Source organism: Sarcophilus harrisii, chromosome 5 (genome assembly GCF_902635505.1).
Source record: "Sarcophilus harrisii chromosome 5, mSarHar1.11, whole genome shotgun sequence".
Lineage (NCBI taxonomy): Eukaryota > Metazoa > Chordata > Mammalia > Dasyuromorphia > Dasyuridae > Sarcophilus > Sarcophilus harrisii.
The window spans coordinates 199,450,819-199,475,159 of record NC_045430.1 but is presented as its reverse complement, the minus strand read 5'-3'; the positions used below and the strand labels follow the sequence as shown (position 1 = coordinate 199,475,159).

Genomic DNA, 24,341 nt, shown 5'->3' with positions numbered 1-24,341 from the left:
CACTTTCCATCCAGAAGACGTGATCTAAGTGGGTTCTAAGTGGGAGGAAAAAAAAAAAAAAGTGAGACCTTCTAATGACTGAGACCATCTTTGAATCTTTCTTTTTCATACTGATCAGTTTTCACCTAGAGAGAAATCTTTTCTAACACTGCCCTCTCCTGACACCTGAAACAAGGCTTTGCATTGGAGAGAGTAATTCTAAGAGAAAAAGGAATCTGAACAGTTGTTGAGTGTGCCCAAATGTAAGGGTATATCAAGAGCTGGGATCTCCATTGTGGTCTTCAAGATCATGTTGATGACCTTTTTCTTTCTCTGGCATTTCCAGAAGGAAAAAAATTGAGGTCTGAGGCAGTCATCAGGGAACTCACTTTCTAGCAGACCCCAACATCAATGTCCCATTTCTCAGGCACCAAACTCTCCCAATCTCTGTTAGCCAGAAATCCTACAGAAAGGGAGTAACTGTTCTAGGACAGAAAGTCTTGTATGAGTCTCCAAAGGAACCAGACACCATGAAGTAAGGTGCTCAGCTCAGAGAGAATCTTAGGAACAAACCATCTCAGAAGACAGAGGCAGAGCTAGAGAGCAAGCAGGATCACTAGTTTGCTTGGAGGTGAGGGGGGAATAAGGATTTATGTATCATTACAAGGTTTGCAAAGCACTGACAGTTGAGGAAACCAAGTCCAGCAGAGAATGACTTGCCTGGAGTCACATAGCTGGGGAGAATCTGAGGGTGAATTTGAACTCAGATCTTTCTGACTCCAGGCTCAGCCCCCTAGCCACTGCACTACCTGGCTGCTTCTTGAGGAGAGGAAGGAGGGGCAGTTAAGTGGTGAGGAGGACCAGAGTTCAAATCTGGTCTCAGATTTGTTACACTCCTTGGGCAAGGCATTTAACCCCAATTGCATCAGAAAAAAAAATCTGAAAAACTGAAAATATAAATAAGAGGACAAAGAGGCCTTCTTTGGTGGAATCAGCCTTGTACCTTGACCTTGGCTTTGAGCCTGAGATATCAAGACTTCTAACAATCACTATTAAGAAAAAAAAACAACAACTCCAACACTAGCATACCTTCTTTCATCTCTGATCCTTCTAAGAAAACTTAAATTCTCAGGGTTTTAATTTTATTTTTTTTCTCCCTCAAATCACTTGGTTTCCATCTGATGAGAAAAGTGATAGTTAGGAATAAATGGTTGGTAAAAGGCTTCCTCCCACTGCATTTAGCATTCTACAAAGGCCTGTATGTCTTTATTAATGCAGCCAAAAGTGGTAAATAGATATGGAAGAATTCATATCGTCAGAAGATCCTAAAACATTTCGGATAATGTACTTTAACTCACTTATTTCTTATTTATATTTTTTTCAGAATTACTAGGGGAAAAGATTTTTACATTCGTTTTGTTCAAATTTTGAGTTCCAAATTCTCTCCCTTCTGTACCTTCAGGCCTATTGAGAAGGCAAACAATTTCACATAGGCTATACTTTTGTAGTCATACAAAGTCGTTCTGTGAAAGGAAACACATTCAAAAAAAAGAAAAGAAAAAAAAAGAAACAAAGTAAAGAAAAAGTATCTTTGGTCTACATTCACGGTCTACTAGTTGTGTCTCTGAAAATGTACATTACCTTTCATCATATGTCTGTCACAATTGCTGAGAATTATTGCTGAGAATAGCTAAGATCATCACTCAACATTGCTGTTACTATATACAATGTTTTCCTGGTGCTGTACATAACACTGCCTCAATTCATGTAATTTTTTACCTGTTTTTCTCAGTGCATCCTGTTCATCATTTCTTAAAGAACAACAGTATTCCATCATAATATACCAGATATACAACTTGTTCAACCATTCCCCAAACTGATGGATATACCCTTAATTTCTAAATCTTTGGCCACCACTCAAGAAACTTTTAAAATATTTTTGTAGGCACAGGATCTTTTCGTTTTGTTTCATCTCCTTGGGATATTTATTAGTAGTATTATTTGATCAACAAGTATGTGTAATTTTATATGCCTTTAAGTAAAGCTCCAAATTGCTCTCTAAAATAGTTGAATGACTGTACAATTATACCAACAGTACATTTGTGATTTAATTACCTTTTATCCCCTGAAACATTTTTTCATTTTCATTTTCTGTTATGTTAACGAGACAGGTGTAAAGTAGTAGCTCAGCATTGTTTTAGTTTGTATTTCCCTCATCAATAGTGATTTAGAGCATTTTTTTTTCATCTGATTGTAGATAATTTGGATTATTGTGTCAGAAAACTGCTACCTTATTAATTGCAGATCACACATCCTTCAAAACTGTGAGAAGCATATTTGGATCATTCTCAACCTTGCTCCAGAAATATTTATCATTATTTCTGTACCTAGCCCATAAATATTCTTTTTCTTTCTTCCCCTGAGTTTCATTAAATGGCATTGCAATTTAATGATTTCCTTTGAACTTCCAAAAAGAAGGAATTTGGTCATTGTACATCTCCCTAATTTTTTTTCTTCATTTCCATCAGATCCTTATAGTATTATTGATGAGCTTTTGTGTTTTTCTGGAGGAGTGCTTCCACAGATTCATATATTTTGTGGGTAAAGTGGTTTCCCCCATTGTCTTGCACCATGTTCCCAACCATGGCCACTAGCTCTGACACCTGGGCATTTCTCTGGGCTCCATTAGTATTATTCTCAAATACATAGCATCAGTGTTCACACTTATCCAATAACTCCCTGATATGAGTCATCATGGTTCCCAAGTAATCCCTTATACTTCCTTTTCCTAGTTTGTCTTTCCCAGTGAATATAATGATCAAAAACTTCACCACTCCATCTTCTAGGGTATTATAAAGCCATTCAATGGCTGCTTTCTCCTCTTGAGTGAAACTGCCCACTTGTAACACCAGGAGTAGAGCATGTGGTCCTGTAGATGACAGTGTTATAGAATAAGCAATTTCTTTCAGATTTTTTGGGTCTAGAATGTTAGTATCAAAAATGCCTGGAGTATCAATAACACAAATGTCCCTCCCATTCCATGTGGTCCTGGCCTTCCTGCAGACCATGGTATTTGAACCCCCTGAACATCTGGACTCAAATTCTGTCTTTTTAGGAGGCTGTTTTGTTGCACTTTTCCCAGAAGAACAATTCAAACTTCAGGCTCTCTTAAGTCTCCTCCACTGTTAATCTGAGTCTGTGGGAAACAAAGTGAGAAAGAAGAATGAACGATTGCTTTTTATAGATGATCATAATAAACCCCTGCTCAGAAATCTAAACATGACATAGAAGTGACCCTTAAATCCTTGAAGGCTATGCCCATGGAGCACTGACTGAGACAGATACCAACAATCTGGACAAGCTTTGATTCTTCATTATCCTATTAAAACTCATATATAGAGAAGAGAGACCACCAGCAACAGGTAACTATTTGGAAGGGAGGAAGAGCTCAGGGATGAGTCAACCTTCCTTTACTCTACCTGGATAGACAGATTGCTGAGGTGGATAGAGAGCTGGCTGAGAAAAAAAAAAACTGAGGTTGGATTCACGTTACCACCATCTAACATTTGCCACTTGTTCTAGCCTCGTTCCCTTCCTCCTTTGCACCTGTTCAACTTACCCATCAGGAGGAGCAGCTGCTAAACCTCTGTCCAGCCCTGAACTTTCTTCTTATTCAAAGGGGGAGGGCATTTTTGGGAAATGCTCAGATCACCATTTTCTCTAAGAGAAGCTGGCTTCTCATTTTGGGGTTATAACTTTGTCTATGGGTCCTTATTTCTTTCCTGGTGACCCAAACCACAACTCAGTAATGGCCCAGGCCTTACTCTATAAGCAGGAGATTGGTTTCTTCCTTCGTTCAGATTTTCTGATCAAGGACAACTTTCCTTTCTGACCTACCACTCCTCAAGAATAGCCCTCATTCACAAATTTGCCAAAGTGTGAAAGGACAAGCATTCACCTGAGAAGGGCTTGTCAAACACCTAGTAAGTATCTCAAACAAGATTTGACACCAAAGCCAGTACTTTGTCCACTGTGCCATCTTGTTGCCCCAGCATGGACTTCTTTTTAGAAAGCAAACTCCAAGCTGAAAAGAGAGGCTTCCCAATCTGTGGAAGGAACAAAGGGGCCCAAATTAAGAAGATTTATAGTGAGGTCCTGGGTAGAAAAAAATGAGGATCCAGATTTAAGATTCAGAGTAAAAGCAGGCTTTGTAAAGGTTCTCCATATCAGTCATAGTAGGTTCTGTAGAACAAGGAACCTTCAGAGACCTAGAGAAGTTTCTTCTAGGTTGGGAATAGTATTTTCTCTACCTATGTGCTTTTTGCCATGCTTAGACGCCTTCCAGATGCTGCCTCCTAGGTCCAGTTGTCCCTGCTAGAAAGGACACCCTAACAAGCTGTGGACCATCTACAATCTGCCATTTGCTCCCTAATGTTTCTGTCCCATTCTAGGCATCGCTTTATGGGACAGAGAGTCCCTTGAGAAAAATGTGACAAACAGAAGATCAATACAAAACTGACTTTGAAATTATCACTTGTGATTGATTCTATTGATGAAAAAGCCAAAGCCATGAACTTAGGCCCTTTAGACCTGAAAGCAAGTATTCTGAGGGGGAGCTGATTAAAACAGAAGGCTCTGCCAAATATTTATGTAACACCAAGACATCCCAACAGCAAGCTCAGGTCACTCTCAAATACATACTACTACCCAGTATTCCCATCTAACTATGAACCACCTGGGAGATGAGAATATGTCTTACCATGATATGTTTGATAATGAAACAATCACCACATGGTCACTACAGTGCTCTATGGGGCCCAGGCTTTCTTTGTGTTTGATCAGAAAGTTTCCAATAATTGAAATGTTAAGGATATAGTAGGAACATCGAAGGCTGTAGTAAAAAAAGATTCCCAGTGTAGCAGGAAATGGAAGTGGAGAAGACTGTATGATAAAATCAACTAAGGAATTCAGGTATAAATTTTATGGGGATTTTGTTTTTGAGACCAATCCAGTGACTTATGAAGATGCAGTAGAGGTCTATGCTTCCCTTCTTAAGCTGCTTAGGGGCAGTGGGGTGCCCCTCCAAGTGTGGTTGTACCCTCTGGAGAAGCTGAGCTCCACGGCTGCCAGGTTGATTCAAGGGATCAGTATGAGCTTGGTATGGGAAGCCCAGGACACTCTGGAGAAGTTATGTGAGTGTGACATGATGTGCAATGACATGCTGGAGGCACCAGATCTCTCAGTCTTTTCTGCAAACAAGGATCAGGCTATTCCAGGAGTTAAATGGGCAGCACAGACCATTTTTACAGACGGAAATAGCCAAGACTTTACCCCTGATCCAGGTGGGCAGAGCAGAGGAAGATGAGTTAACCAGCACTTTATTTAGGGAAAGCCAGTCCCCATTCAGCATTAGGAGACTCTCAGACTTTCTAGCTGAGAAGCTCTTTGAGATAAAGATGATAAAGTCCTACCTCACCCTTCTGAAGGAAGGGCAGGTCATAGCTAACAAGAATGAGTTGGACAATGTGGTATTAGGCTCTCCCCACAGATTTATCCTGGTGTTTGCATTCACCTCCTTGAAGGAGGAATTTTGTTTAGGAGACTGGAAACAGTGGGTTCAGAATCCAACATCATTTACTCTTGACTCTGAGTAAAAGGTTTATTTCTTGTGGGTCAAGGATGAAGAGACAAAAAGAAGAGCAATACAGTTGGTAGACTCCTTTTGCACATTTGTCAAGGCCAATAATTCCACTGAGAAAACTAAGTTAATTGTGGCATCTGTACCAGACCAGGAGAAGCAGGGGAATCTCCATTTATCTCTATATAAAGGGACTGCATGTCAGCTCCAACTTTGTGCTTCCTCCCCAGATTGCTGACGTCACACAAGACAGTGTTGAGCTCACACTAACCCCAGCAAGTGAGAGCAAGGAGATCACTGGCTATCAGGTAGAGTACCAGGTTGTAGGGGAAGAGGACTGGACTGTCATCCCTGTGTCTGGAAAGCCAGAGGTCCTCAAAGTGAATGGCCTTGAGCCTTGCACAGATTATGTGTTTAGAGCTGAGGTTTGTGAGCTGGGGCCCAATGAGAGCAGTGCTGTGAGCATTACTGTGAGGACACATTCTCCCACTTGCCCTCCTGGGAAGCCAAAAGTTGATGTGGTGGGACCTCAGTCTGTTACCCTTCGCTGGCAGCATCCAAGTGATGGAACAGGAATCAAGATCAAGAAATATAAAATAGATACCCAGAGGAGACCAAATCCGTGGGTGTGGATGGGAAAACAGAATGGCAGGAACATAGAACAAAAAATAATGTGACTGATGAACTGAAACCTCAGACTGCGTATAGGTTCCAAGTTTCTGCTGTGTATGATGGTGGCTGGACTAGTGCCAACAGTGGCAAGAGTGATCCAGTGACCCTCTATCTCACAGAGATTTTGTTGTCCTCAGTTAATAAGTTGACTAAAAGCATATTCCCCAAAGTCTTTTAAGATCTTCAGATCCTGTCATATCTAGTTGCCATTTTGGATTGCATTAATAAAGACATATAATACTTGAAAAATGAAGACTCCAATATCAGGAAGTTTTTCACAAACATTTATTCCTAACCAGTACTTTTCTAATTATATCCCAAATCTCCATCATATTAGGATTACTCCATCATACACCCAACCCTAATCAAGTAGTTTGTTGGAAGGAAAGAAATAAAAGACCTGAGAATTTAAAATTTCCTAGAAGGAGCAGACAAAGTGAAAGATAACCTATGTTGACGGCAGAGCGGGAGGGAAAGAGGAAGAAGGGCAAGGGGGGAGTTTTAATAGAAATTTTGAAAAGTTTCAAATATAAGCCACTCCTTATTTATAAAACTTCCTTTATATGTCTAGAGTCTGTTACTTTGGGAACATCAAAAATGCATTGTGTTTAAATCAGCTTATGCCCTGAACAATTATATTTGATATACTTGTAAAGGTGAAAGTCTAAAAACAAAGTAGAAAAATTTAGGAAACTGAAAACCTTGCTTGTCCCCATGAGGAAAAATGAAGGGAAACCCTTACCTCTCTTTTGGCCTGCCTTTTTCTTTTCTATGCCTCTTCAGGAAAGTTTTAATATTTCTCTCTCCTAACCTTCTTTTATAAAATAAAAGAGATTATCTCCTTCATGGAAGGTATTTATAATGTTATTTTGTCACACACACTCTCCCTGGCTCCAGTCAATGAAGATCAGTGGTTCCTTATTGCCAGGATCCAGTATAATCTCCTCTATTTAGCTGTTAAAGCTTTTCCTAACATAGCTCCTTCTTGCCCTCAGCCAGAGTGCCCTCCATGTCTTCAACAATCCAGTGACCCTGACCTTCTTCCTGTTCCTAGTTATTTCACTGGATTTCCTCCATGGTTGGAATTCTCTCCTTGAGTATTTCAGCCTCCAGACTTTCTTGGCTTCCTCCCAATTCCTTCCAAGATGCTAAAATGGCCCCTTTTGTAAGAAGCCTTTCCCCCTCATCCTTACTGCAGGCGCCTTCCCTCTGTGATCATCTCCATTTTATCCTGAGTAAATCCTGTTGCCTCCCACATTAGATTATGAACTCCTCAGGAGCAGGGACTGTCCTTTGCCTTCTTTTATGTCCCCTATGGTTAGCACAGTACCTGGCACAAAACAGGCTCTTAATAAATGTTTCATGATTTGACTATTTTGTCCTGTGGTTTCATTTTCACATGGCTGCTCCAATCCAGTTATAACTGATTAGATAATAGGATGTTTCAGGTTATCTCCTCCTGATTAATAGCTTCTGACAGGAGGCAAATCCTGGTCACTTGAGGGGTTGGAGATTGGGAGTGGGGGAATGGAGTAAGAATCATATTTCATTACCTCAACCATCAACAACAATATTATCTATCAGTAAAAAGGGTCCAACTACTCTGAAAGGGAAATCAAATATAACAAACTCTGGATTAGAGATCCTGCAGTTTTGTCTAAAGGACTTTCTTTCCTTGGGACAATAATATAAAAGTGTAGTATAGTACAGATATCCTTTCAAAAATTGTAAAAGTGTAGAGGTCAAATCCCCTTGTCTCCAGTCCTTGAATCAGAAATGTCTCCTCATTCAGATAAGCCCTGCTAGCTGAAATATTCCCCCAAAATCTTTCTTTGTTCTTTTGAATGATTGGTCTTTTCTCTAAGTGTTTTTCCCCCTTCCCTGTGGGAATTTTAAGAAGCTGTCAAGAGAAAGAAAAAAAAATCTTAGAGAAGGGAGCCAGTTGGGCCTCCTGATCCCTTCCCCTATAACTTTTCCTCACTTCCCACATCAGCAGTTGCCCTATTCAAGCCTGTCCCTTGTCTTTGAAACTCTAGAGAAGTCAAATAAGAAGTGGAAAAAGGAACATTCTAAGAATGGCTCTTTTGGGTTGTGTTGTTTATGATCAGTGTTTGCTCAAGGGTCTGTACCATACTATACTTCTGTACTACACCCCCAGTGGCAGAACTATTGCAAACTGGGGCTTTCATCAAGTTGTTTTGATTTGGTTTCTCTGGAACATTTTTCCCATTTGGTTATGACTTCTTTACAATTCTTCTCTATCACATTTTTTGAGCATTTATGTATTGGGAAATGACTATTTCCCAATAACATATATATGTGTGTGTGTGTGTGTGTGTGTGTGTGTGTGTGTGTGTGTATGCTATGTATATCATATATACACACATACACATAGTTCCATTTATATGTTCATCCTTTATATATCATGGTTACAAAAATCTTAACAGAGAAAATGAATTCAAAAGTTTTTTTTTATCCCCATTTAACCACTTCCTTTCTTATCCTATATGCAGAAGCCTTTCACTATCAAATCTTCAGTTAATCTGTTTTAACTTTTATAGTTTATAAAATCAAAGAACCAAATTAGCTCAGAGGGTGCTAGTGTGAGCAGAGTAATCAGAAAAACTAGTTTACATGTTTCAGTATCATCCAAATTACTGGAAGTAGATTCTTTGATATGTATATCTACCACACTCATGTGTTCTTTCTGAATTTACATTTTCTTTTAGCCTGTTAATAAACATTCTTATTTAAATCCAAGATGTTTGGAATAGGACAAGGAAAACAAGAGGAGGTCAAATTTGTAAAGAATGAAAGAAAAGGTAATGAAAGATAAAGAAGACTGAACTTTCTCTAACCCAAGAAACCAAGTAAGCTCAGGAACCAAGAAGTTCAGGAAGTCTGGTGTTTTCTTGGAGTTGGACTTTGGAGATCAGCAAAACTTTAGCATTTGAGAATGCAACAAAGTTCTGTGGTCAGAGGCAAGGTCTCCAGGTTGGACTCAAATATAAAATTACTTGGCTTTTAAGCCCTTTATAACCTGGCAATGAAATGTTTCAGTTTCTTACACCTGATTTTCTTTTATATACAACTCAGTAAATAATAACAGCTAGCAATTATATACTACATTAAGGTTTACAAAGCATTTTTTGCTAATATTATCTATTTTATCCTCAGGACCACTCTGGGATATTAGAGTCATCATTATCCCCAGCTCATAAACATAGAAACTAAGACAGAAGAGGTGTATCAGGAAGATATGATCTTTCTTTTTCTTTTTAAGGCAATTAGGGTTAAGTGACTTACTCAGGATCACACTAGTAAGTGTTAAATGTCTGATGTCATCAGAATGGCTACTCTATCAACTGCACCAACTAGCTGCCCCTAAGAATCTTATAGAATACTATTTTATTGTTAAAAATGAAGGCAACATGAGGAAAATTTCAATAAAAACTAGGCATGTTCTCTCTAAGCAATGTTGATCAGGGGCACTAACTGCTAATAAAACAATTTTAATGGCTTACCTCAGTTTCTATCCAAAGACAAAGAATTGAACATGCAATTGCTTTTTGTGGCCTACAAAACAGATGAAGAATCATACAGTTGATTATAGGATTGGCAACATCATGGGATTGAGGAATCATGATTGGCTACATTAAAGAAAGGGGATTACACACACACATGAAGAATTAGGACAATCTTTCTATGTTTTAAAGCAGTGTTTCCAAACTTTTGACATATGTGTACCCCTTCTATAGTTTTCATAACACTGAGTACCCCTCGTCAAAAAAAGAATGTATTTTAATAACAATAAAAATATATTTATTTTTTCTTTTTTTGGTACATACACAAAATAATGAACGAAAAATGAAATTATTCATAATAAAATATAAATCCATGCCAGAAGGTTTGTCACATGTAGAAGGAGAGCAGTTGTTGGAATTGGCTTCAGATGGATTCTTGAAAAATAAACATAAGGAATGTACTTTAACATCATTCTGGTTACAAATGCAATGTGTATCCTGTTTTAACTTCAGAAAAAAGTTCTGAAATATATCTTGCCTTTTCCAACTTCATATTTATGTGAAGTTGCTTTTTCAGCATTTGTAGATATTAAGTCCAAAAAAAAAGGAACAGGCTATTGGACATGGAGCTGCATCTCAGATTAAAATTAACAACCAATAAACCAAATTATGAGGATCTGTTATCTCAGCACAAACAATTTCATCCTTCTATATAAAAATAATCAAAATCAGTGGGACTTACTAAAGCACATAACAAACCTTTTCTATAAAAAAAAAATTGCACAAAAGTTAAAAATACACAGGCGCCTGGAGAAGCCACTAACTATTAACGAAGTAAGTTGTATATAGTAATGTAATGAAGTGCAGTATATTCATGCTGTGTCACACTGGACCATCTCACACCTCACAAGATTGTCTTGACTTGACTCATGAGAACGTAGAATTAGGCGCAGCTAAGCTTGGTGCAGTGTATATCCCCACCAAACCCCAGTACAACGCATACCCCTACCAACCTCTTCCCGTTCCCCTAGGGGTATGTGTACCACACTTTGGGGAACACTGTCTTAAAGGAATGCCTTATGGATTTATGAGATCCATTTGTATCCCATCACCATTGAGAGTTAAGGTTAGCAGACTTGTTGGTACCTGGGAATCAGATAAAGCCTTTTTTTTTTGGACATTTAATTGAACAAAGACAAGCCTAAAATGGGACAAGGTCAGCTCATCCATTCTCAAATGTAGCACACGGGTGTCACTGAGTTCTAGGGAGCTGAAGTTATGAGGGATAACAAGTTTCCTTGTCACAAAGTGATTTGCAGGAGCTGCTAGGAAAATAATTCCTTAGAGATAAAATGCTTTGTGAGAGTACTAAACTTAGCTCAGCAGTTTTCTTTACTTAAAAATAATCAATAGGAAGAGTAAACTTTAATATCTAACTGCGAGAGAAGAAGACTAAACTCTTGAACTCAACCTTCACCCCAAAAAAGAAGCTTACATTTTTGTCAAACAGAATATGGAATGTGGCTGAGAATAGAATCAATTATATAGTGAATAAAACATAAAATATGTGATCAATAAATAATTCTCACAATGGGGGTGGATTCAGAAAAATCTGGGAAGAAATCTATGAAGTAATATGAACTAAGGCAAAGTGAAGTGAACAGAGCTAGGAGAACATTGTACAAAGTCACAGCAACATTGTATCAGAAGTCAACCAGGAACCACCTAGCTACTCTGGCCAATACACAATACATGACAATTCCAAAGGACTGATGACGAAAAATTCTTTCCAACTACAGAAAGAGAACAGAAGAACACTGAGTAGAGATTGAAACATATTTCTTCACTTTTTTTCTTGCTTTTTTTTTTTGCAACATGGCTAATATCAAAATGCATTTTATATGATGTTACATGTATAATGGACATCCTACTGCTGGTCTTCTCAACAGGTGAAGTAAGAAATGGAGGAAAGATCAGAATTTGGAACTCAATTTTTTTTTTTAATTCATGTTAAACATTTTTTTAATATCTAAAAATATGAGGGGGGGGGAAGACTATCCTAGAACATTCTTTGAGAGGGCAACTTGTCCCAAGTCAGCTAGTACCAGAAGTAAGAATTGAATCCAAATCTTTCTGGCTTTGAATTTTGATCTCTATTATATCACATTGCCTTTCTATTCTACCTCCCATTTAAGTATTTATATACATACTATAGCTTCACATAAAATGTGAGCTCTTTGAGGTCAGAGCATGGTTTTCCTTTTCTTTGTGTTCCCAATACCTGTCACATAACAGGCACTTGGTAAATGCTTGTTGACTTGTTGATTTGGCCAATAGGACAGAGCACATAACAGCACACAGCTGAATAACAGCAGCACACAGTCATATTTCCCAGTGAACAAACATATCCCTCCCTTTAGCAGAGAGACAATAAGAGCCAAAGGATTCAGATTAGACAAAATCACTATAATCAACTGGTTTCATTTCACTGTTTTCTTTGCTCCAAAGGAGTACTTCCTGGTGGGAGATGGGATAAGCTCCAGAATGTGATGTAAAAAAACAACAACAACAAAAGATGATTTGTGCCCAGATTTATTGAACATTCATATTATCCATTGCACTAAGAATCACTGATCTCTACCACATACAAGAGAGCCAAGGAGGGACAGAGATGATCAAAGTTCTGTCTAAACACACCCTTCTAACTCTTTCTACTCCTGACCTTTGCTTGAAGCTGCTGGAGAGAAGGGAGAACTGCCAGGAGAGGAGAGTCATGTTTTTGTCCTTAGGGCCAGATGTGGAGCCACTGGGAAACTGTTGTCAACCAGCTGCTGCTGGGACAAGATCAACTCATCCATTCTCAAGTGTAGCACATAGATGTTACTGATTTCTAGGGAGCTGAAGTTATGAGGGATAACAAGTTTTCGTGTCACAAAGTGATTTGCAGGAGCTGCTAGGAAAATAATTCCTTACCTCCCCTCTACCCCGGGGCTGTAATGTAAAACCTTAGGTCCGGCTTCTAAACTGTTTCCCTTCTCAGACCATACCAAAAATCTGGGGAGTGAGCAGGAGCCAGAAGAGCAAGCAGAAGTTGGGAAACCGCCATCAAACACCTTGGTTTGTTCACCAATCCTAGATCATTAAACAAAAGGGGAACTGAATACAATTGGGACAAACACAAACCCAGGGAATCTGAGAACATACAGATATCCCTGGTTTGTAGATGTGTATAGGGGTAAGGGAGGAGAAGGAGGAGGTGGGAAAAGCTGGTCAACCAGAACCAGAAAATGTGGACAAGAATAGTTCTTTTTACATATCTCCTAAGTGTCTTATAAGTGATAAATAATTAATGTCAAATAAATTAATTACTTAACAAACAAATAAGAGAACCATACTTCTTTAAGAGTGAGTTTGGTTAGGAGAAAAAACACCAACCTGGGGAGCTGAGTGCTCTGGGTCCTAGCCTCAGAACTGCCATATACTGGATTTTAGTCCTTGGACAATCCTAACCTCCCTTGGTTTGCTTCCTTATTTCCAAATGAGGAAGTGGGCTTAGAGAGTGGCTAAAGGCCCTCACAGTTCTATAATCCTTACAATACAAAGCTCTAACACTAATTATCCCTCTGGGAAGCTTGATGCTGCCCTAGCTAACTATTGCTCAGAACATGACACAGTGACCAGAAAAAGAACTTCCCCTTGCCTGGTGGGGTGTGTGTGCTTTCTCAGGGATATGACCCAAGAGTTCCAACAAGATTATCAGGTAAAAGGGAGGGAAAGGAACACCTAAATTACTTAATGTCAGCTCCAGGCATTCCATTACATCTGTATATCCCATTGGCACTCAATTTATAGAATCAAAGATTCTCCATTGCCCTCATGTTAGAAAGGAAGATAGTACAATTCAGAAAGCTGAGGTGACTTGCCCATGCTTCCATAAAGGGTTACCAGCACAGCCAAAATTTGACTTCAAAGACAGCCAGATCTCTGATTCTAAATTCAGTACTCTCTCTTATTGTTGTTATTGTTTAGTCATATCTGACCCTTCATGATTGAATTTGGGTTTTTCTTGTCAAAAATAGGGGAGTAATTTGCCATTTCTTTCTCCAGCTCATTTTATGGGTGAGGAAATGGAAGCAAATACAGTTAAGTGCCTTCCCCAGAGTCAAACAGCTAGTAAATGTCCTAGGTTAGATTTGAACTCAGGAAGATGAGTCTTCCAAACTCCAGACCTGGTACTTTTTCTGTTTTACACTCTAGCTGACCCTTTCTACTATACCATGCAATCAATTATTTACATGTTGCTATGGGAACATTCTCAAGTCTTTCCCTTTTCCATCTTGTATTTCCAACTAGTTTGTGGAGTAGCAGAAAACCTGAGATCACATCTTCCACAGGTTCCCTAGTGCCAATTTTAATGTTTAGCACCCCCCTTCAAAGGAATTGTGGTAACAGACCAAGGGGACATCTAGCATCTATCTGCTCTAATTGAAAGGGAGTTGAATATATTCAAGAATTCAATGACTAAAGACTTAAAATTTTTTGAGGGAATTTCATTTGTTTTGTTATTAATGTTATTTTTTTTCTCTTCAACTATTAAAAATTTTCTGGTTTTCTTTCATTCTTTATATAAAATTAGCAAGTTCAATGGATAAGCAGACCAAGTTACACACAATAAATATACTTGTTCTTTGGCTCTGAAAAGAACATTTAACAATTATTTCATATATTTTTAGTTTTTACTCCAATTCTATGTTTTTCCAAGAAAGAAAAGAAAGATTCCTCTCCCCTCCCCCATGGCTCACAATGTCCACAAATTTTATATCAAAGTATATTGCAGAATCATAAAGGGAAAATCAAATATTAAGAGCTGGAAAGAATCTCAATACAACTCCCTTACAGGGCCAGGAGAGGTTATGACTTGTCCAGGAAGATTGCAGGTCTCAAAATTCATGATCCAAAGTATCTTCTAAACCAAAGCTTCTTAAACTGTGGCTCATGACTGCATATGAGGTCTCAAAACTGAATGTGAAGGCCATGAAATTACGATTTATTATCAGTAAATGTTTGATTTGTATACTTGTTTTTCATACCTATATACCGGAGGTTGCATAAACATTTCTCAGGCTAAAGAGGGTTGTGAGCGGGAAAAGTTTAAGAAGCTCTGCTCTATATTATATTACCTCCTATCCAAAAACTCAATCCCAGACCCTAGGAATATTGGACACACTCAACAGAGACCTATCCTCATCTTCCTATGTTCAAATCTGATTTCAGAGTGTGGGAAAATCTCTACACTTAGTCACATTTGTAGAAAGAAAAATCACATATTTGGCAGGGGATTAAGTGGACCTGGAGAGAAGGAGGGAAGGGGGTGCTAAAAACTGACAATCCTTTCACTCTGGCCTGAATTACAAGTCTCTCTCCCTTGAGCCCCAGATCTCCCAGGGAAAAGGCTATTTCTTAGAATTGGGCTGGGTTCCTGCTCAAATCCAATGGTAAGATTTGGGTCTAAAAGTGACCAAATTGAAGAGACAATAGAATAATACCAAGAACACAGAGATGGAGAGGTGAGAGGACCATCAGGGTTAACTGGGCCTGAAATCAGTAGAAGAGCAAGAGGGCTGGAGAAGCTGAAAAGACAAAGACAAAATGGATATACAAACATGTGTTAATTAGGTTTTCCTGGCAGCAAACACAATTGAAGTCTTTCTCTATGACCACTTCCCCCTCCCCAGTGCTTCCTATGCTGTAAATACTGTGTCTCTTCCTATTCTCCATGACAACTACCCCAGAGAGAGAAAATTTAAAAAAAGAAAAAAAAAAAAAAAGACTAGAGGACAGTGCCTTGGATCAGAGCCTCTGCTTTTGGGTATGCCTCCTTGTTCTCCCGCCCCAGCAAGGGATTAAAATCCTTCTCTTTCTTTAATTCAAATTGACAAATATTATTAAGCAACTATCCTATGCTAAGGGGACAAAGGCAAAGATCAAAGAGTTCACGTTTATATCCTACCCTGGGAATACAACACATTAATAAATGAGTACAAAGTTTATACAAATTAACATGGAGTAATTCACTAATAATTGGGGAGAGGAAGGAGTTGGAGGAGGAAAGGTTTCATGTAGGAGATGGTGCCAGAGCTGTGCTGAGGAAGAAGCTGCAGAGGGGAGGGAGGAAGTATATCCCAGAAATGGAACATTTGTGGGAAGACATGAAAGTGAAAGATGGAAAGTCATGTATAAGAAACAGGTAGCAGGCCAATTTGACCAGAAAAGAGAGTGTGTTGAGGGGAAGTAATATGCAAAAATCATGGGAAGGTAAATTTTGTATATTTATCCTCGAGGCAATATGTTGGAGGTGAGGTGATCATATCTGTATTTTAAAATTTTCTACTTGACCAACATATGAAAAATGAATTGAAAAGAAAAAATGGTGGCAGAAAACCCAATCAGAAAGCTAAACCTTATTTCAGGAGAATTTGTGATGGACTAAAATAGGATGGCAACATGACAGGGAGAAAGGGATGCAAAAGATTTTCCAGTGTGGGGACCACCTACTTTATTGAGCTTTCCCTAATACCCCTCCTCTCATCAATTGTTCCAGAATGCATTGTTGTCTAGACCTTTGCCTCCATCACAGGTCATCCTGCATTGGTACCAATTCCAGTCACTCCTTTCTGATGAATAGGTAATCAGTTCAAAAACATTTTTCTTCTCAAAACAACATGGAGACCTCCAAATCTATGTACATGTTGTATACTCATTAGACTGTGAGCTACTTGAAAGGCTCAGAGTTATTCTTTCTATTCCGTCCTTGTGCCCATGTTTGTTGAACTGAGTTATCTAGAATAGCTTCTGAAAATCTCAGAAAGCAGGGGTTCATTCAGGGGTAGGCTGAAACCAGCTCACACCAACTTTCAAGAACAAGGATAAATGAGAGCATTTATACTTCAGAAAGCGGCGAGTGATACAAACTAGAGCTTGATTTGTTTTATTGGTTAAGCTTAAGAACGTGCTGGAGAAAATGTTAATATTGCAAAAGATTAAACTCAAAAGCAGGTCCTACTTATCAGAAAGCCAGTATATCCCAGGTTGCCTCATGGCTACTCTAGACAATATAGACAGTAAACTCTCCCAAGGCTTGGATGCTGGGAGGCCCCTCTGGAGTGGGCCATTAGAAATGACCTGAGCTCACTCTGCTGATGTGGGACCTGACTCTGCTGATGTGGGAGCTAACTCTGCTACTCCTCACCACATATACCACTTTCTGTCTCCTTTTGGGGATAGTATCTATCAAACACATACTTTTAGCTTGCCAGAGGCATGTATTACTAAGCTCTCCGAGGGCTAAAATTTTGAGCTGGACCTTGCAATTAAGCGACCCAAATCAAAATGTTTCTGTAGTGACTGAGGGAGAGAATATAATATCACCCATCAAGCTATGGAGTTATTGTAAGGGGTCTATCAATTCCAATGCACATCAAGCATTACCATTTTGAATTTTCTTTAACTTGAACAAAATATGAATGTAATTACTATCATGTGAAGGATAACTGAGAAATTTTTGAGGTTAAAAAAAAAGGTTCTCATACTCAAAAGACATCGGGAATCAATGCCCTGGAGTGCCTCCTTCAAAAAAGCCTTCCTTCCTCACCCATAAAATGTCAGTATTTTAAGAGTGCAGAAAAAAAGAAAAGGTCCCTTTTTGCCTGGGGTGGAAGGGTTGGGAAGGCCTTAGGGTCTCCATTGCCCACACTGGTACCTGGGACAGATGATGGCAGTCGTCACTCCCACAGGAATCGGACATACCAGATGGTCTCATTCTTCATCTGGGGCCCAAACAGAGGATTCAGCTGGGCCAAGATGGCAATCAGCCAGCTATCAGAGGCAAAGACAAGAGGATGAGTTTGAAAGGAGGAACTTCACCCTGACCCTCAGACAAATGAGTTCATCTAATGGGATAATTTTTCCATGTAAAGAACTGCTGCTCTCCTGTCAATCATTAGGGCTTGTGATTTGAGTTGCTTTCTTCTAATAATGATTCTGCATTACATGGAACCAAGTACCATGTATCCCCTGACTGCCCTATGACTAAGCACATGAATTTATGTGATAGTTAGTCAGGGTTACGTCCATAAATCACTGTTTTTCTTACATGGCGAACTAGCTCATATAGGAAAAATCCATGACTTAACATTAACCAAATAATCCTAGTAGTCCAAAATGACTTAAAATTTCTTGAGAATTTTCTGGGATCTGAACACAAGACTGAACTTACTGATTAGAGCCTTGGAAACTGAATTTACTGACTTAGGCCCAAGGCTCAGTTCTGCCACTAATTGATCATGTGTCATGAGACAATCACTCATTCATCAAGTACTTATTAAGTGCCCTCTATGTAACAGGCACCATGCTGATTTCTGGAGATACAAAAACAAACATGAAAGAAGGTTATGTTAAATCACTTCCCTTCCCAGAGTCTCAGTTTCTTCAACTATAAAAAGAGGACATTGGACTAGAGGCTCTTTAAAAGTCTATATTATCAGTCTTCAGCTGGGGTACAAATAGAAGTTTGACTGAGCCAGAGTGGTAATGGGCCAGTTACTGGTGATGAAGAAAAAACAGCTTTCCTTTTTTGTAGACTTGTAGATTTCTGGAGAAAGAAGGTTGGTGCTGGAGATTTCCAGGATCAAGGCTCAGACATCACCTGTGCTTGAGTTTTTCATTCCATCCTATTCTATTGAATCAGGTTAGCCTTCCTAGAGGAAGAACTATTATTATGGTTCTTTGCAGTTTATAACTTTACAACTGTGGGAAATAGGTAGCATGTATATTATTAGCTTCATTTTATAAATGAGGAAAATTGAGGCTCAGTGTGAGATGATGATGATAGTAATAGCTAGCATTTATATAGTGCTTTAAGATTTGCAAAGTACTTTACAAATATTCTTTATTTTTATTGTCACACCAATCAAATGTTGGCTGTTTTACAGATGGTGTAATTGAAGAATACAGAGGTTAAATGACTTGCCTGGATGGAAAAGTATTTGAGGCTGGATAAGAATTCAAATCTTTCTTGACTTCAAGCCCACTGCTCTATACACATCAACATTAAGATGCTCCAGATTGACTGACTTATTTGGAGTTACATAGTTATTACAGCAGGGCCAGAATAAATATACACACAGGTCTCCTGCCTTGGAGTGCAGGGTTTTTTCTACTATATCAAAATGACTACCTAATAGGAGACAGGCTGGAATTCTTCCTGCCAGAGCAGTAATAAAAACCAAAGCAATGAGTCAGAGGGAGGAAGCTGGCTTGACCATTTAAAACCAAGAGAGAAGAGCCTCTATTCCAGGTTCAATCAACTCTCAGCCCCCAAAGGCAATGGCACCCATCTTTTTCATTAGTCAAGATGGCAATAGCCATCACTGTCTTCATTCACTTCACCTCACCTTCACTCCTTTTCATAGCCATATATGCTTTATGGAACTCTCATGTCCTGGATAAACTTCTATATTAAGTGACTATGTGTAAATCAGATCACTTTCCCACTTGCTTACATTTTAATGTCAAGACCTTCTTTTTCCTTACTGAGAGCAAGACAAATACCTATTCAGCATTCCCTCTCCTTGCCTCAACATTTAAGGAGTGCTTTCTTCACACTAACTATGATAATATCTGACATGGAGATCACATTCCTCCAGCAGAGAGGATGACTTTACTATTATTCCCTAATATCACATCATGTGCAGGTAGGTGGCAGAGTGGGTAGTATGCTGGACTTGAAATCAAAAAGAGCAGACATCAAATCATTCTTCAAATACTTATGACCTAAGTAATCCTGTGAAAATTACTTAGTTCCTTCATTTGGAAAATGGGGGTAATAATAATTAACCAAGGGTTATTATAAGGACCAAATGACATAATATCACTTTGCAAATTTTAAAGAACTTTTATTATAAAGCCTTATTGTTATCAGTTATTATTATTATTGTCACATCACATCAAGTTCCTGTGTCCTATGAATGTGGGGACCATTGACCAAGAGAGATTTCAGCTACTGGGTAGAGACTCTGGCTTTATACATTTCCTATTTTAAATCATTTGGAGCAATAATTCATATTGTCTCCTACTTTAAATTTCAAATATGAGTAGAAGCAGTTGCAGGAGAACAGGCATAGGAGGAATAGTCTAGGCATTTGCAGGTTGAACACCAGCAAAAATATTGTAGTCTTTCAGGAAGCTGTACTGTGGATATATGTCAGAGAGAAACTAAGGCAACTGGTTACTAGGCTAATGATTCAAAGAGAGTAACACCAGAAAGACAACTAATATCCAACTCCCTTGTTGGATAAGTAATATAGTATCACACTGCCTTTCAACAGACATCAATTTGGGCAGCTGCTACTACTGTAATCTCTCTTGTGTTTTATGCAATACTTACAAAGTATCACTTGCAGACCACAAAGGAATCACAAAACAAATGAAAAAATACTTTTGTAATGCAAATTTATCTGGTTATAAGTTAAATTGTAATGTATTGGATTTTCTTAAAGCAGGAGGCCCTTGTAAAACTCCACCTCACTTCAGAGAACCATGGAACATTAGTTTCAGAGGGACCTAGTGGCTATCTAGTCTCCCCTCTTACACATACATAGCGAATTGTCTTCCAAATCTTATCTACTTTAAGCAGATCAGTGCAAACTCTGTGATGTTTTAAATGCTCAACTGGCAGAATTAGGGATGTGGGGAAGGGCAGATCAGCAAAATAATTGGTTTAAGGGTTTGGACTTCCTGGAGAGTTACTTACAACAGGTAACAGCAGACAGCAGTGGTGACCAACATGGTGATGATTACCCTGCAATGAAAGAGAAGAGAGGTAAAGATGAACAAAGACAGATAGGTCTAGAATTCACTTGGAGGGGGCAGTAGAGAGCCTTCATGCTGGCTTTTTCCCTATTGCAGCCCACCAATCAGAGGAGTTCCTGAAAACTCATGGAGCAGAGATGGCCAAAGGAAGACATACAACTCATAGAATTTGTAAATTGTAAAAGTCAGAGCTAGCTGCAGAGTTCAAAATTTAAAGAGAAAAGGGCCACGGAAATAAGAAGCTACGTAGGAAGATGTGTAAAGATATGGGGAAAGCAGGAGAGAAATATGAAGTACAGTGAATTTTTTAAATTAAAATCTCAACTAGCTACTTTTCATGTCCACATGAAGCAGAACTGAGAGAGGCCTTTAAAACACATCAAAAAGTATTTTAGTCATATCAAAGAAGAAAAAAAAAACCCTCAGTTCTGTCAATCAATAAACATTTCTTAAGTGCCTACTGGTTTTTAGGCACTGTACTGAGAGATTACAAAGAGATAATTTGGCCCTGAAATTAGTTACAATGAACTGAGGAATTATTATCTACTTCATAGGAAATTAGTTCACAAAAGTTTTTTCAATAACCCTGGGAAAGGGGGAGGGTAGGGGTTAAAGCTGAAAAACATGCAGCCCAGAGAGTGTTAGCTTCTTCAAGGTAGGCACAGTGTAATTTTTCATTTTTCTATCCCAAATGATTCACAAGGTGCTTTGCACATAGTTACTTGATTGGTGTTTGTCAAACTGAAATGACTCCTGCAAGATCACATGGCTAGTAAATAAATGGCAAAGCCTGGTCTTCTCCATTATCCTAGGCTGCCCAAGAGCGCAGTCTCAGTAGAGCTCTGTTTGTCTGGCCGAAGGTTAGCGGTGGATCTACCAGGTAGCCAGGAGTCATTCTCTTTACCCAGCTCCTCACCTGTTGAGTAAACAGTCATTTTACAGAAGCATGGCTCATTCTGACTGCTTGCTCTCTTAATACTTATGACAATCCCTCCCACCCCAGGAGCTAGTAACTGATCTACTGGCTGTGTGACCCTGAACAAGTCACTTCAATTTGTCTGCCTCAGTTTCTTCATCTATAAAATGAGCAGGAAAAGGAAATGGCAAACCACCTTAATATTTTTGCCAAGGAAACTCCAAATAGGGTCATGAAGAGACAGACGTGAGTGAAGCAATACAAAACCAATTTTCTCTACTGATCTGGCACTGTCCTTTGGGGCAGGTAATCCTGTCTTTCAACTCAACACGCAATTTTTTTTTATTATAGCTTTTTATTGACAGAACATATGCATGGGTGATTTTTCAACATTGTCCCTTGCAATCACTTCTATTCCAACTTTTCCCCTCCTTTCCCCCACCCCCTCCCTTAGATGGCAGGCAGTCTCATACATGTTAAACACGTTAAAGTATATTTTAAATACAGTATATGTGTACATATTTGTACAGTTCTCTTTCCACACGCAACTGTTAATCGTTTACTGGATGCAGAGCACAATATTAGGCGCAGAGGAGTTAACTACAAAAGTTAATTCAGGTTTGGTATGATGCCTGCCTTCAAGAAGCTTACAAAAAAGAGCTTTTTCTTTGATATCCATCTCTACGTTTATGGGCCGGAATGGAGACACAACACGAATTCAATAAATATTACTGAATTAATTAAATCAGTAACTGAGGTGAAGAAATAATTCAATGATGGAAGATGAAGTGGAAAGAGCTGTGGGTGGGGATGGGCTTTAAAGTAAGGGAGAGGGCCAGAGACAAATGAAAAGGTGACCTGGTGATTGACAGGTAAGAGGAAGAATAACGCTTAACAGGGCCGGAGATAAGGAAGGGGAGAGGGATCTGGGACTCACGAGCGCTTGGAGAGACAGAGGGGTTTCCTCTTACCCGCGATTGGGCCCCTTGGGCACGAACCAAGGCCCGGCAATCCCGATAAGGCCCCAGAAGGTGGTGAAGATAATCACCGGGACAGCGAAGGAATGAGCCGTCATGGCCGGAGCGCGCTGGAACTAGAAGGAATATTCAGGAACACGTTAGAACGGAGGGGGCCCGGGATGGGATGCACAGGGCCGGAGAAAAAGGCTCGGAAGCAGAACCTCTATGGCAGCGTCGGATTTCTCTGCCTTTGATTAAGCACACAGATTTAAGGAATCAGCAAGCTCAGCCCTGAAGCATGCGCAGTAGCCGTCCTCAGCCTGGGGCTGCGAGAAAGACAGGAGGTTTTTAGGACCCAGGTGAAATTCGCAATATTGGCCCCTTTTTCAGTTTATGCACCAGTTTCCCCAGGCAAGCCTGGCAAGCCTAGCAAGGGCCGAGCAAAGAAGAACCCTGGGCAGCGACTCCTTAAAATGTGGGGTGGGGTCGTGGGAAACAAGATGGGAAGGAGGAAGGAAGAATAAAATCTGCTGGGATTCTGATGCTTTTTCTCCAGATAGGATTAAATTATCCCACTTTTTCTTCCTCCTTTGCACAGAAATCACGGGATGTTATATACCTGAAAGCGACCTCACACGGGCATCTTCATTTTACAGATGAGGAAACCGAGGTCCAGAGGGATAAAATGACTTGCCTACCATTGCACAATGCATAACTAAAAGGAGTACCAGATCTGGCGGCAGAAGACCTAGCTTCGACTTCCCGTTCTGCTACATTGTGTGACCTCGGGCAAGATATTTTCAGTCTTATGATTCTCAGTTTCCTCATCCGTAGAATGAATGGTTTGGACTAGATCCCGTGATCCTCTGATAAATGACAGACTTGGCAACTGAAACCTGCTTGCTATTCAGTCTCTATTCTGGTGCCTTTTCAAAATTAATCAACGAATAAACAATTTACTAAGCGCCTACATCGTGCCTATCATCGCGCGAGACTCCGGCGGAGATACAAAATTTAGACAAAACTTGATCCTAGACTTCGCTTTCAGATCTAGGAAAGAAATAAGAGCTAAGCCCTTGTAGCTATAATTCACAATATTACTGGATTACAAAATAAAGTTTCTCGAGGACTCGGAGGAGGAAGGTTTTTGGGTTTGTTTTGGGAGGTTTGGGTGAGGGGTGTATGTTTGCTTTTTACCAATAGGGAAGAAGGGGGAGAATCGGCTGGAAGCTTTCCGGGAGAGATGAAGTTGGAATTGAGCTTTAAAAGCCCGATTGGTGTTGCAAAGGGGAAAATGAGAGGGATAACATGAGGATCAGCCCTGACCTCCTACTCTCTTCTTTCCATTTGGCACAACGTGCCTAGAGAGCCCCGGCTGCAGGAGCACACCGAAGTCAATCCCATTCTCTTCCGGCAATCCTTGCCGTGCCCGCCATCGGTCCCTTGTTTATGACTTATTTTGAGACTCTCCGAGACACCACTTTTAGTGCATCACATCTCTTCCTCTTATCTAAACTAACATTAGAGGAGGCTGAGAAAAAGCTTTTCACCTTGTCCCTCTTTTAGGCATTCCACGCCGACCCCGATTCCTGGCCCCGTCGCCCAGAATGCAAGAAGAGTGGCCAGTGGGTGTGGGTGCCTCTGGGAGTGGCTACCAAGTACTACAAGTCCCACAACCCACCGGGGGCGAACGGAGAGAATGGGAATAGGCAGAAGCCGCCCAGGTCTTTCAACAGGCACAGCCTATTGGTCCACTCTAGAGCAGAGGAATAATGAAGATGAAT

The 24,341-nt window shown here is 39.7% G+C and overlaps 1 protein-coding gene and 1 pseudogene across 3 annotated transcripts; one reads left to right on the top strand and one right to left on the bottom strand.

Moving 5' to 3' along the window:
• Positions 1-3,068: 3,068 nt before the first annotated feature.
• LOC100930285 (V-type proton ATPase subunit e 2) lies at positions 3,069-24,208 on the bottom strand. 3 transcript variants are annotated; one of them, XM_012551143.3, is made up of 5 exons: positions 24,108-24,208; positions 22,570-22,691; positions 20,624-20,671; positions 17,573-17,688; positions 14,506-15,443 (listed from the first exon to the last, which is right to left on the bottom strand). In XM_012551143.3, exons 2-4 carry the CDS (start codon positions 22,671-22,673, stop codon positions 17,595-17,597), a joined length of 246 nt encoding a protein of 81 aa, XP_012406597.1. In that variant the 5' UTR covers positions 22,674-22,691; positions 24,108-24,208; the 3' UTR covers positions 14,506-15,443; positions 17,573-17,594. The 3 variants fall into 3 exon arrangements, with proteins under 3 accessions (XP_012406598.1, XP_012406597.1, XP_012406596.1); XM_012551142.3 differs by lacking the exon at positions 24,108-24,208 and adding an exon at positions 23,177-23,323; XM_012551144.3 differs by lacking the exons at positions 14,506-15,443; positions 24,108-24,208 and adding an exon at positions 3,069-3,175 and having other exon boundaries at positions 22,570-22,871.
• LOC105750726 lies at positions 4,033-6,467 on the top strand (annotated as a pseudogene).
• Positions 24,209-24,341: the final 133 nt, after the last annotated feature.